Genomic DNA, 14,751 nt, shown 5'->3' with positions numbered 1-14,751 from the left:
GCAGAAATTTCACCACTGGATATGATGGGCAGTGCCTTTTGTAACAGCACAGTTCAAATCAAGGAGCATGAAGGCACAGCTTTGGTTACCGGACAACAATGTGCAGTCACAGTTCATCACTTTGCTTTAGCATTAACAATGCCAAGAACTGACTGATACAATGTATTCAGCACTGACTTGAGGAATGCAAGTGAAAAGCCATTCCAGTGGGAGGAAAATGAGTAGTCTACTTTTGCAGTGCAAGCTGCCTTCTTCAGCCGATTGCTGTGCATTTCAAGTATAATTTCCAGCATTCAATACTCGATTAAAATTCAACCGTTCTGACATATATTCTGAGTTATATATTCTATATACCGTATTTACTCGCATAATGATCACACTTTTTTTTTTTCAAAAATTTTACGCAACTTTAGGGGTGCGATCATTACGCGGGGTAAACTTTTAACAAAAAATTTTTGAGCCCCGAAAACGCAAAAAAGTTGCAGGTCAGACAACCCTTGTCACTCGGGCGCGCTACCCGCAGTTACGTCACTGAACGCGGTTATCGCGAACCGAGCTCGGTGATCTCGGCTTACGATCGTTAGCCGAGAAGATAAGAGTGCGAAAAGCGCACGAGCTGGCCCGCTTCAAGAACGTACTCTCTTCGCACTAAATCACGTTCAAAGAGCAACGCATCAAAACAAGCAGTGTGTATAGTGCTGCACGACGGCGCTTTTAAGCAGCCTTCGATCTCGTCCGATAGCGCAGAAACAGCGCACAACAGCAACGTCCCGCGGCGCTCAAGCTACGCATTTCACCACCGTTACGCTGAAAAGTGTACGGTCCCTGCCGCATCGTTAAAGTAGGCGACAAATTCGGAATGCTCGCAGCACCAGATTCCGCGAGCTTACTGCAACGGTGCTGCCCACGAGCGCGGCGGGCGACGGCGCTCTGTACTCCCTAGTCGTCGCTAGGCCTAACTTGTTTCGTATCGAAGCCACAGTGGACGGCGCTTTTGAACTGACCAACGCTATATTAAATGTTCTACTTATAATGCTGACCTACCGACAACTTAATTGTTTCGCTTTAAAAGAAATATATACGATCGATTTCAGCGACGCATTAGCAGCGGTCCAGCGGAGCTGGCGTGCAAGCAGATCGGGTCACTCCCGCTGCAACGGCGGCAGCTGCTGCGCGGCTGCGAACGTAAAACTAGCTTTTATCGCAGTTATTACTCCTACCAGCAACTCGGTACAGGACAGCGATCCTCAATTCATTCATTTTTGACGTTCCCGTATCCCATGGCTTATTATTTACGAGAACTATAAAGTTTAGCCGCATCACCGCGTCACTTCGTTGCACCGCAACCCAGAACGGCGGTGGGCTTGCGACAATGGCGAACCGTGATTCGAGAATACCGCAGATAAGTTTGGTATCCGCGATTACGCATAACCGCATTTAGACTGTCCGTGTGAACGTCAGCCAACAGGCGGCTGCCGCTGCAATGCTTACATAGCAAAATGGTCATCTGCACTTGCCACCTGTCAGACAGACAGCAAGTACGATCATCGTCGGCTAGACTCGACATCGTCAACAAATTGCAGCGGCAATTTCCGAGTGCGATCATTACGCGGGAAATAAGAAAAAATGAATGTTGCCAACAAAATTCGGGGGTGCGATCATTATGCGAGTAAATACGGTATACTCTCAAAAATTTGTTGCTTACATACAGATACTTTCCCTTTTGTAAGATTTGAAAGTTCACTGGCCTGCCAATCGATGAGGCTGAGGCATTCATCCTGAAGAAGTTATTCATCCTTTGCCTTTGCTCCAGTAATCTAGCATATATTTGTACAAATGTACACATGTTCTTTCTGTGCTTTAACATTGCTTAGTCACTGCCACCCAATTCCACACTTCAAAACACATTCTGTAAGTGCATTACTCTGATCCAGTGGTTGGAAACCACACTGCACCATGAGCAGTGCAGACAGCTGCAGTGGCACTTTTCATGGGTCTCCCATATGTCATCATACATGAGCGATAAGGGAGGCCCCACAGCATAATACAATGGTTGACACAGGATCCTTACTATTATTCCTCATGCAAACGAAAGAAAAGAAAAAAATTTGCCAACGATTATGCTTCTCAGTGATGCAATCTTTGAGCATAGCTACTTCAGCATTTGAACCTTGAACCGCAGGCGGCCGCACATGGAACATGCGGCGCCAAACAGAAGTGGCTCTGGGTTTTGGCTTGGGCAGTACGCACGCACAGCGATCCGCCACAGAGTCTCGCCTTCTGTCATTGGACAGCGGCATGCAATGGCATTGGCGGCTCTAGCGCTATCTCTGAGCAAGCAGCGGCCACAAGTGGCACTCCTTGCCACATGCTCGCTGCATACCTTACTGATGACGTTATCGGCGAGCAGATGATGGCGCATGCTATTCTAGAGCCGCAGGTCGCTGCCTCGCAACCTGCCTTCACGCTGCTGCCTTGCCCACTCCTCTTCCACTTTCCACCTAGCTCTCCGCTGTGCTCTGCGCTCGGTTACGCTGCCAGCGAGGCACGCCACTCAACCCGGGAACAGGTGCCTAAGAGTTGCACTCTAAAATAAGAAGAAAGCATGGACTCGCCAAGTTTTTGTTAGAGTCGAGGAGACGTGCTCGCAGTGCACCCGGCAGGTCTCCCAGCTCGGGGCAGATAAACTTGGCCTGGTCCACGATGGCCGCCAGCTTCTGGAGGGCCTCCAGGCGAACCTTCCAGTTCTTGTCCGACAGCTCCGACAGCAGGGACTCCGTCAATTGGCCACTGCAATGTGCAAGAATGCAGGCAGCATTGACATTTTACCAACAGGAAACAGTGAGATGGCGGGACACAGCAAAGCAAAGAAGGCACCATCAACTAGTCAACAAGCTTTCGTCTGTGCCCATGTGAAAGTCAGCATGTCTAGAGCCAAGTGCTACTCTTTCTTTATGTGTACAAGCATTTGCAGGTCAGCGATCTGCCCTGATTTCAAGAAAGCAAATCCACCAGACATGACCTCAAGAGAAACTGCCAATACCGTTGCAAGAAGCACATGCTATGACAAGGCTTCTGCATGAAGCCATTGTGCCTGAGCCGTGGACTCTTTCATTGAGATTGTCCTGACAAGCCAGTAAAATGGGGTTCTGCATTGGGTTCAGATGACCCGGTATGTCAGCACCGCACACCTATGGTTGACCGTTGACATCTGTAGAACATACATGATGCCCCGTAAGTCTCGCCCTGTTGCTCCGCCAAGTCGCTCTTTTTCCACCCTGATGGTGGTCACATGACTGCAGCCGTGCTGGTGCAGAGAGACAGACACAGATGTGGTCATTGCGAAACCAAGGCAACTTGCCATTAGCAGCTAGCGCTCCAAAATGTGAAAGCATGAAACATCACAGCCCTGCGCAAATCTGCTTTCAAATGCTTGCCTGATGTCAGTGCGAGGCACCAAATCCTCCATGTCAACAGCAGCCTCTTGGACATCATCTGCGGCGTCCCCAGCTCCACCCGTGCCTTCACCACCAGAGGGAGCTGCCACGCCACGAATGGGTGCAGGAGGCTTTAGGCCTTCCAGCTGCACACCAGAAAAACGGCACAAATTTCACTCTCACAGTGATCGCAACAATACAGAGGCGTAACTGGATTTTAGAAAACAGCAATTCCCTCATCACTTTCAAAGGTGACTACAGAGTACAGGGCGTTTCAATGGCAAAGGTGCCGAATCGTTTGGAAACTGATCTGAGAAGCAGCATTACAGGCCTCAGTGAGGGATTGCAGGGTAACCGAAGGGGAGGAGCTGGCCGTAGCTCTAGCGGCGGTAGCCGGTTATCGAAGCAACATGTCCCTTACCATCCTTACAGATTCGAGAGAAGCGTGCCGTAACTACATGAACGGCCGCATAGGTAGCGCCGCGCTCCGGCTCCTCCAGAGCGCGACCCCACCAAAAGTCACACATAGCATTTACTGGGTGCCAGGACACACCGACGTAGCGGGGAACGAACGCGCCGACGAGGTAGCTCGAGGGTATACGAGCCGAGCTTCCTCCCAATCGGACGATCTACCCGACCGAGTCAGCCCTACGTACTCAGACATTCTCAACTACTATAAGGGGGTACGGATCCGCTATCCGCCACCTCATCCTGATCTAAATCAACTAGAGGCAGTGTATTGGCGAAGATTGCAGACAGGAACATTCCCAAACCTGCATATCCTTAGCAAGATTTACCCGACGCAATATCGGGACACTTGCCCGTGGTGTGGCAGCAAACCATCGTTGTACCACATCACGTGGGAATGCAGTAAAAACGACAACTTTCGCAAAGACCCGAGTGCAGAACAGTGGGAGAGCCGGCTCTCCAGCGGCGATCTGGGTTGCCAACAAGGTCTGATCCAGCACACCCAACGAGCAGCGAAGCTCAGCGTAGCCCTGGAATAGGGGCACCGACCCTGTGAGAAGAAGGAAGATGGACCTCTTCTTTCTCGTTTGCTACTAGCACCTTTCTAGAGCAATTAAAGTCTTTCCTACCTACCTACCTACAGGAGGCTTTAGGCCTTCCAGCTGCACACCAGTGAAGTGGTACAACTTTCACCCCCACAGTGATCACAGCAAATTAATCGGGAGCAATACAGAGGCGCAACTGGATTTTTCAAGAACAGCGACTCCCTCAGCACTTTCAATGGCGACTACAGAGTACAGGGTGTTTCAATGGCAAAGGTGCTGAATTGTTTGAAAACAGCTCCGAGAAGCAGCATTATGTCATGCACCTTAGTGCACATATAGAAGGTTTGCTATGGCACTGCCTGCACTGAGCACAGTAAGGGCGGTTCATTCGTTTGTTCCACCTAGAACATGTTCCTTCACATTACTAGACAACTCACTAAAAAACTTTTGCCTAGCCATGCAAATAATGTGGCATACTTGGGCTAACAATGTCTAAAAGGCTGTGCAGGGTAAGCGAGATGGAAACGCAGAGTTTTCACACTGTTAACTCTTTCGTTACCACGCCACTGTGCTTCGATCACCGGTGATCGAAAAATTCGAAGCGCTACGGCAGCCGCTACGTACTTGCTGAGTCATTCGGTTTGTTGTTCACACATTGAACTTCAACTTCAACACACCTATACTTTGTTGTGTTTTATATTTGTTTTTCAATTTTTGACGTAAATTAAATAAGTTTTGATTTGTATTTTTTAAACCACGCTTACCAAGCTTTCGTTTGGCGCATAACATTACATTTCCAATTTTTTTTTGTTGGACTGTAAAAATCATATAAAGGGCACTCTCAAACGAGCCTTTTCAAGAGGCATAAAGAGAAAAATTCTAGCTCGAAAACTATTCAAGTTATAATTTTCAAACTTTAATGCCATGTTTTAGAAAGAATTTGAATTGTTTTGTAATTTCTAGAATTTTTTTAGTACAAGTGTTTGGAAAGTTATTGTCATATAAACACAAAACTTTTATTTTTTTATTTTTTGTTGTTTACTGATTTTTTTTCACAGCATTTCAAGCAGAATATGTGTTCAAATAAATTTCATTATAAAGCGCATTTTATCTCAATTATTGTTATGCATTTTATATAATTTTATTTATCACACTTTTTCTGAAAAAAATTTTTGTCTGAGACATATGAAAAATGGTCGTTTTCCCGTGGTAACGAAAGAGTTAATATGAAGTGTTATAGTACAGTGCAATGAATGCCTCACCAAATAGCCGACATATTATTCATGTTTGAAGCTGCTGCCATCAACAGTGCTAAATGTGGCACTGCATTTATCCCTGAGGCACAGAGACCTTGCATGATGATGCCACGAGGCCTCCCACCAGCTCAAGGCTACGGTCCAAAGCGATTGCCGTCGAAAGTAGGCTGCTATAAGACCAGAAATGAGCCATCGCATTAAGTGACTGCAGGACTCTTTGGTTAAAACCAAAAATGCAGAGCATGGCTGACATGGAATCAACAGAGTGTTGTTACATTCCAACTTCACTCCAGAACAAGCTTTTAACGTTCCCAGATCGCACAAAAATACCATTTTTTTTCCCCCTCCTTGTTTGCTCCCACTTTTACTTCAAGAGTGGCTTTACACGAAGTCCACACAAAGGAGTGCGTGCCAACACAAATCTTGCACATTACAGGCCATGTCATATTCCTCTACCTTTTCAACACACAAGTGAAATGTCCAATTTCACATCTATTGTATCACTACATAAGCCTGAACAGAGTTGTGTAACTAACACTTAAGCACGTAGTACAGTAATGCCTAGTAGTGCTGTAGGATGCTCAATGCATGAATGAATGAGACAGTAAATGAGCGAGCAAATAAATTAAAAAGGTGCCCATGGCTTTCAAAAGGTGCTGAGGAACTCCATATGGTTTGGCTCATGCCCCTTCCTAGAAAATGCAAACGCATAAACCCTTAAAAAAACACAAAAAAAAACACATCAAATTCCATTATCAATGGCTCGCTGTGGTATGGTATGGTACAGTATATGGGGTTTAATGTCCAAAAGTGACACACGAGCTATAAGGGACACCCTGGAGTAGCATGCTAGGCTCATAGCCAGGCAGAACCCTCCTTTATTCATTAAAGTCTCTCTCTGTCTAAGGGGCACTGTAGTGAAAGGCTCCAGATTAATTTCGACCACCTGGGCTTCTTTATTGCAATAACGAAAGTTGGGACAGTTGATTCAAGTCCATTGATCAAGGTTCATGGTCACAATGTCCATCATTTTGTCTCCCATTCACACTATAATTCATCACGTTCTTTAACATGCACTATGTCGAATTGAATACTAAACTGTGTTTTTTAAAGGTGATCTTTGTACCATTTTCTAATCGTTGCTGTTGTCAAATTGTGTTTGTTACCAGAATTCATAACATATGTAGCCTTTATTAATAGGGAACATGGGCCCTGTCAAGCCGCGCTTTTTCCGGCTTTTTGCCCATGTTCCCGACATTGTGTACACATGATGTCAAATAAATCTGTCTGTCTGTCTGTCTGTCTGACATTGCACCGTAAGCGGGCATCTTGCATTTCGCCTCCATTAAAACATGGCTGCCACAGCCGGGATCGAACCCTCGTCCCCGGGCTCAGTGGACGAGCACCCTAACCACAGCCACCACGGTGAGGCAATGCAAGAGCTAAAGCTAAAGAGCTAAAGAGCCTGCCATAAGCAGTTACATCAAGACTTGTTCTAAAATGAAGGGGGTAACAGAAAAGGAGGGATTTGACACATGCACAAATTTCGGTGCTCGGGGAAACCAAAATGGAACTTGAAGGAACAATACAGTTACGTGAAACAAAGCTTGAGAACTCCCTGCAAAACAGCGTTAGAAGAAGCAAGAGAAGGGGGGGGGGTGCCCACCTTTGCAAGCTCGGCGTCCAGCTGCTGCACGAGGGTTGCCTTTTCCCCCTCGAGCAGGGTGCGCAGTGTCTTGCCCATGTAGAGGTACAGCACACCAGCCAGCGTGATAGACGCTGTCCTCACAGCCTGTTACCAGGAGAGAGAGAGAGAATTCACTGCTGAGAGCACACTCCAGAAGAACCAGGAACAGCCTGCCAGGGCTAATATAAATGGCAATATAAAGCGCACAACATAAGATGCACGCTAAGCTTTCCACCCGACAGCACAAATGTAGCAGCTGGCAAAGGTGAGGCAGCATAAGAAAAAAAAAAATAAAGGTGCCGAGTTTACTCACCGGATTCGATGCAGCGAGCCCTTTCTTTATGCTTTCTATGACTGCCTTTACCGGAACCCTGCAAAAGAGGTAGAAGGAGCAAACCACAATAAAATTCATTAAATGCAGCCCCAAGCCATCTGCAGCTTACCAGATGAATAAGATTAATGGCTTCCCTACAATTGTTTCCGGCTGGGACAAAACACTAAGACTTACTTGAGCCCAAATTCCTTGATAGCATTGGCCAGCCACACCAAGCTTTCACTCTGGTTCTTCGGGTTCTTCTGAGCAAAACAAAGCTGCAAAACCTAGGAGAGAAAGAGAACGGAGAGAGAGGGAGGGTAATGAAAAGAAAATGTGTAGAGCCAAGCTTACCAGCTTAGCACATTAATCAGCAAAGCTGTGGTAACTTAGTCCGTTAGTCCTGCATTTGAGCCTGGAATCTAGGCACACCGTCAGTTGTAAGAGAAAGCCTAACCAAGTTGAATTAAACTGAATTAAATTAACTTAATGGCAAATAAAAAGTAATTACATTGATTAACTAAGTAATTAAGGTCTTACAGCTGATGCTATAGATTGCACGGCAGAATGCAAGGCTGTATGGCTAAACCACAGCTGTCAAAAAATAAATTAGTTATGCAAACGAAACATGCTAAGCAGTTTTGGGGGTGCTTAATTATGATTATTATGCAAACAAAACATGCTAAGCAGTTTTGGGGGTGCTTAATTATCGTTAGCGAAGACAGTATGCTCGCATTAGGTTTTCCCCTCGCTTCTCAGCGTTTTTCTTCCACTGCTTACCTTATTTTTGTATTTGCTTGTATACTTTGACAGATATTTATTTGGTCAGCAAAGCTGAGCAAAGAAACTTTAACGAGCAAATTAAGTGCTCTTTGTAGAGTCATTAGTGGGAGGCTCTGCTAACCAGCCCTGACCCTGAGGTCCAGCTCATGCTGATGCACAGGGCCCACAGCCTCTTGGACTAAGAACGCCAGCCTACTTAGGGAGAAGACCTCATTTGGTCAATAAAGTTTATTACTACTTGTACTGCAACTAGTCGAGTCATTCTTGACCATTTTAACTTTTGCCAAGTCATTCGTAGTTAGTTTTATGTAGTAATTTTTGTCTGGGTTCTTCCTGTCACAGCCACCTTCCTGCCTCTCCCCTACGAGTTGAAAAGATTTCCTCCTCCCCACATTGCCACCTGCCAACCGCAGCAGGTGGAAATTGCACACTACACCATGGCACAGGACGCTTATACTTCACGATGGGGCTTCTAATGCGAATGCGTCGGAAAAAAAAAATGCTGAGTTTTATTTCTGCTACACCTAAAAAATTCACTACAAGGTAAACACCGAAAGGAAAAAAAAAAATGCCAATGTGCATGAGCTGCACTACGCAAAAGTTCCTGGAGCAAAGGACCTGCGAATTACCAGTTTCCTGATACCCAGTATATGAAAGGCACAGATTGCATTTGAATGTGCAAACAACCCCTCACTGAATCTCCGAACTTCATCTTTTACATATGCTCCAGGCCTGGGCATGAGGAGCCAAACATATGGTTGGGAGGACTCTAACACCCATTGTGTAAGAGTGGTGAGCTCCAGGTGACACTGCGATTAAAACCCAGCCCCTCCCTTGAACAAGAGGGATGCTCTACCTCCGGAACATCCCTGCAGCGCAAAGCTATTTGATGAGAAGAAGCCTAGCTTGTTGGGCCAGTTGGTGCATGTTACACAGAGGAACCTATGGGGCAGAAACGTGGAGGCTAACAAAGAGGGTTCAGCTTAAGTTAAGAACAACGCAGCGAGCTATGGAAAGGAAAATGATAGGTGTAACGTTAAGAGACCGAAAGCGGGCGGAGTGGGTGAGGGAACAAACACGGGTTAATGACATCTTAGTTGAAATCAAGAGGAAGAAATGGGCTTGGGCAGGGCATGTAATGCGAAGGCAAGATAACCGCTGGTCCTTAAGGGTAACGGAGTGGATTCCAAGAGAAAGCAAACGTAGCAGGGGACGGCAGAAAGTTAGGTGGGCGGATGAGATTAAGAAGTTTGCGGGGATACAGTGGCGGCAACTGACAAAGGACAGGGTTAATTGGAAAGACATGGGAGAGGCCTTTGCCCTGCAGTGAGTGTAGTCAGGCTGATGATGATGATGACACAGAGGAATAGAAAAACCCGCAAAACCGGACATGTTCGCATGGTGAAAAACAGCAGCACTGTCCTTGTTCTTCACCGTGTGAACGAGTCCTGTTTTGCTGGTTTTTCTATTCCTGTCCTATTGATGAGATTTTCTCCAAGGCCCGATTCAGTTCTAACAAGCACAGGCTACCTGCCGTAAAGGCAATCTAGCAGGCAGGAAGTGCCACGCAGATCTGCAAAGCCTTGCAGATCTTGCACAGAGTGTGCAAGAGACACAACTCCAAATGAGGCCCACCTCCTGGCTGACATGGTCGAGGGAGGTGGCCTCCGCCAGGGCGGTGAGGGCGGCCGCAGCGCTCTGGCCATTCTTGATGTCCCCGACTTTGTCCACCAGGTCGGGCAGCAGGAAGTCAGCCACGCACAGGGACACGGGGCCCCTGCCCAGAACCGTCACCAGCGTCTCCAGCTTCAGCTTCAGCACCTGCACGACGTATACCACACACACACCACGATGAAGGGAAAGCAGAATGCAACAAGAAACACTGCCACCCTCAGGCCGTGAAGCAGGAAGAACAAAGCGGACAAGAAATTCCCCCTTCACCAGGGCAGATAATGTCGTTAAGAGGTATCAGTGGAGGGGCATATGCAAGGGCGTCCGCAGAACTTTTTACAGGGGGGGGGGGGGCACCAGATGTCCGGGGATGGGAGCGGCGGTAGGTTAGCACCAAAAAGGAACTAGTGCATAAATAATATCCGTAATTCCAGGGAGGATAATAAGGAATTACGGAATTACGGCGGAATTACGGATAATAATATCCGTAATCCCCCCCCCTTCCGGAATCCCATGGGCATATGCATTGGTAGCACTGGCTGGTGTAGAATACATTTACACTGTGCTCTGCTCTCCCAACGAAGCATACTGACAGCACATGAAAACCACCACACTCGAGCCAGTATAAAACGAAACCTACAACCAAATATACTACCACTATGCAAGACAGACACAGCCTTCAGTATAGTATGGAGAAGCATTCAAATCAAGTCTCATGGAATGATGCAGATGTCTGCACACTTGAAGGCTACGTTTAGCTAAAAGTCTTGAAATATTTAGGTCTACCCGCACCTCACCACATGTGGTGCCAATCAACCCTATTATGTTAATGAGATAAAACTATGGCAGCCAGTTAAAAGAGGAGTACAGACCTGGAAGTTGGTGTCTCGAAGGCCAGGCTTGCGGCAAAGGGTCTTCGCTATAACTTGCACGGGCAGACTGCCTTCCATCGCTTCGATGACCTCTTTCATCTTCTCGATGGCAGCCAAGCGGTCCTTCCAGTTTGTGCTCCCCAGTGCTGCGAGCGACTCCTCTGGGAACAAGGCCGCAGCCCTGGCCTGAACCTCTTCATCTGAGAGAGCCAGCTCGGAGAACACAGGCTGCAACAGGGTGGGGGATCACAACAACTGGTTTATTTGTGCACTAGAGTTGTATACTAACTAAGCAAAAGAAATTAACAGCAGCTAATTAAAAAAAAAGCCACTAAAAGGGGCAGCATGATTAAGACATGCACCCACATCAGAAAGCAGTCTATCTCATCGCTGAGAGTAGGTGTAAGCACAATACAAATCGAAGGAAGGGCGTACAATCTACATACTTCAGGACGTCGGTAGCCATTAGTACTGGCCAGTACTTGGCACCTGGGCTAGCCCTTTTGTTTCTATTCTTCAAACCAGGCAGCCCTTCTAACTCACGACTTACCCGGCTTTATTGCATGGCTACAGCGTCAACACTATCGCTGATCAGCATTTGGAAGCACAGAACAAATGGATGAAAGAATAAGAAGATGACGTGAGAACAAAGAGTTCCAAAATGTTACCAGCTAGAATATGCACCGCGAGAGGCTGCTGCAGTGGCAGAGAAGACTAAAGCATTGGGATGTGAAAATGCTGTTTGTGCCGGCACCAGTGCAAATCTCGTTCGGGACTGAAATGTTTTTCTGCGGGATATCGTCTGGACGGAAAGTTTTGCAATGAATCAGATAAATTCCGCTTCATGTTTGGCCAAAGGTTCGCTGCAGTTTCCGGGCTATGTCCGCATGAATTTGCCCAAAATGGAGCTAAAATACCTACTCACCACTGCAAGCACAGTGGAACCCCACAAAAATGCACAAAGAAAGACAACGCTTATATCGACGTGTCAATGTCCACCAAAACAGCATTTTTTTTTTTCTTCCATGGCACCCATGTCCTCTCAGGTCCGCCATCCTTGACGGCAGCAATTTGCGACACAAGCCCCTCTTCATCAGTGCTGGTGATATCAGGAAGCTTGCACAGTTGACTCGCGTTAATTTGAACTCAAATTCGAAGATAAAGTTTACATAGCACATGGGGTTTTGCTTCTGTGCCACGCTGCACACGAAATCTCTTGAAGGTTTCTGAAAGTCTGGGACTCTGGGACTTCCACACATGCTACGGAAGTCCCACTACCTGCCTTATAAGCACACACCTTGCGTTGCTAACTTTTGGTGGAGACTGTTCGTTACACTGGATGTCTTCACTGCACTTACGAGCTCCTGCATCTGCATTTATCCATAGCTCAGGCATCTCATTCAATGCATCTATACCATAGTACACTAGTCCAATGCCTCCAGAGTTGGGGGAAAACAAACAAACAAACAAGAACAGCCTATTCAGCCCAGCCTTGATAATTCGGAAGATGCTGTGAACACTGCTGAGAGCACTACAATTTGATGAAAAGAAGGTAATGAGTGCACAAACCTTGGAAGTCGCGCCGCTGCTTGACTGAGCTTTCGCAGGTCCAGTTGCCCTGGCCTTTTGTGCAGCTTTCGCAGGCGCTGCTGCTGGTGCAGCACTGGCAGTCGGTTTCACCACCCTGGCACCAGCACGAGGCTTGGCAGCAGCAGCTGCTGGCTTCCTCTGAGGGGGGGCTGCCTCTGGTTTTGGCTGCGCACTACCCCTGGCTGGAGAGGCTGCCGCTGCTGCTGCAGGCTTGCGTGCGGCCTTCTGAGGAGGTGCAGCAACCACTTCCGCCTTTTCGCAGCACTCTTTCACCTGTAAATTCACGACACCACTGTAGGTGCGAGTTTCAACCTTCACTCTTCCACGGGATATTTCATCACCGTCATCTTAACAACCATCTCTTGCCATTCAAACACCTATGGTTACCTAATGCTCATGAGGTCACAATTCCACAGCACAAAATGAACACTCTTACCATGGATATCAAATGTGCGGACTCAATTCCTTCTCCCATTGCAACATTCGAGGCCAACCAACAACTCAGGGATGCCATGCTAACATTGTATAGCTTAGGAACCATTTTTCTCGTTCATATATGGCTGGACATTCTTTTTTACTAGTAACCACTATCCTTACTAATGCCACTGGCCCCGAGAGTATCCAAAAGAAATAGCCTTGCCAAGGTGCTTCTGCAGACTAGCACAATACAAAGGTTTCAACAACCTATTGGCTATACTGTCACACAGGCAGCGTTGATTAAGTGGTATAAGCCCTAGAATTGACAAGATCAATGCATGTTTGAAAAAGCAGTACCCGCTGCCCAGCTTCAGTTCACCAGAGTGGTTCACTACAGATGATGCAGAGATGATTTATTGGCACAGACAGATAAAGACGAATCTGAGGAAAGAACACTCTGGAATAACGATGGTGCACACACGAGACATTACTAAGAACACTTGGAAATAACGATGGTGCTCACGTGATACTACTATTCTGTCGCCAAGCACTGCCAAAAGACAAGTTTGCATGTCTAACCTAGCAATGCCAGCAACACCCATGGGCTACAGCACTGCACAGGACTACTTTTTTGTCTTACCCGAACCCAGCCCACATAGACCAAGTTAACCCAGTCAGCTGGGTCAGGTGACAAAAGGTTACTTGTCTCTCATCACCCTGTGAGCTTAGGAATGATAACAGTACAGAAGCCCGTAGTTCTGTACAAAGGATGCTACAACATTAAAAAAAGCTTATGTAGCGGACAAAGAAGACTATTTCTATCCATCTAAATTCCTTATGTGCTACATCAAGTGATGCAGCGCTACTCTGAAATTATTACAGCGAACGTCAAGAAAGGTGCTCTCATTTGTGCCCAGAATTAAGGGTAAATTTAACAGCAAACTTAAAGGGGCCCAGAAACACAATCTTAGTTAACTGTTTTGCCTGTTGATTGCATATAGTGAGTTATAATGGTGCTATTAGCGTCGGTAATACCGCGTACATTCCGTTTTTTAATATTTTAATGTCCTCCCAAAAACAACTTCATGGCTCTGATGGTGTCGCCACACAGTGGCGGGTTTTTTGCAGCGGATATGACATCACCGGGCGTGAGCTTGATGCCCGGACAAACAGTAAATATACTGCAAATTGTGTGAATAAATAGAGACGCATTTTGTCACCTGTCTGAGTTTTATATTAGATCAACAAAAACAATTTGTTTGTCTTAGATAAAAGCCCTGCAAAGCAAGTAAAATAAAAATACACCACCAGGGGCGCTCCGGCATGGAAACAACGCTGCCAGTCTCACAGAGAGCAGGCAACCATGGAGTACAAACTTCCGCGACGTGCTCTGGCTGGCTGTTTTGATTGGTTGCGCCAGGTGCCGTCATTGGGAGAGCGAAATAGGAGTGGGAAGCCCCGCCAAAATTGAGTTGAGGGCAGCGTTTTGTTTGCTTGTATTTTGAAATTTCTTCACTGAATAACTCCCGTTCCTGTGCATCGATTCCTGTAATTCTTTTTAAGTCAGCATCTGTGTGACATAAAGAATCCACCTGAAGTATAGCCGGTATTCCCCCAGGCAGTGTTTCGCAGCCCCTTTAACCAGTGCTTGTTTACCTACAGAAAAAAAAGTTAGAGTTGAAAGCTACAAATCCAATGCAAGAAAATAAGAG

At 46.7% G+C, this 14,751-nt stretch overlaps 1 protein-coding gene across 3 annotated transcripts in view; it reads right to left on the bottom strand.

Moving 5' to 3' along the window:
- msps (msps cytoskeleton-associated protein 5) overlaps positions 1 to 14,751 on the bottom strand; it is a 63,374-nt gene that overhangs the window by 44,446 nt on the left and 4,177 nt on the right. For all 3 annotated transcript variants that reach the window (XM_089565686.1, XM_089565688.1, XM_089565687.1), the window contains exons 4-11: positions 12,602 to 12,895; positions 11,033 to 11,260; positions 10,125 to 10,310; positions 7,902 to 7,993; positions 7,707 to 7,764; positions 7,373 to 7,498; positions 3,438 to 3,583; positions 2,616 to 2,790 (exon numbers count right to left, since the gene is read on the bottom strand). In XM_089565686.1, the coding sequence (XP_089421812.1) occupies positions 2,616 to 2,790; positions 3,438 to 3,583; positions 7,373 to 7,498; positions 7,707 to 7,764; positions 7,902 to 7,993; positions 10,125 to 10,310; positions 11,033 to 11,260; positions 12,602 to 12,895 (1,305 nt within the window). The remainder of the gene's footprint in view (positions 1 to 2,615; positions 2,791 to 3,437; positions 3,584 to 7,372; positions 7,499 to 7,706; positions 7,765 to 7,901; positions 7,994 to 10,124; positions 10,311 to 11,032; positions 11,261 to 12,601; positions 12,896 to 14,751) is intronic.

Source organism: Amblyomma mixtum, chromosome 1, assembly GCF_055824585.1.
Source record: "Amblyomma mixtum isolate Tamu chromosome 1, ASM5582458v1, whole genome shotgun sequence".
Classification (NCBI taxonomy): Eukaryota; Metazoa; Arthropoda; class Arachnida; order Ixodida; family Ixodidae; genus Amblyomma; species Amblyomma mixtum.
Note: the sequence above shows the minus strand (reverse complement) of the source record. Positions and strands in the feature narration are given on the sequence as shown.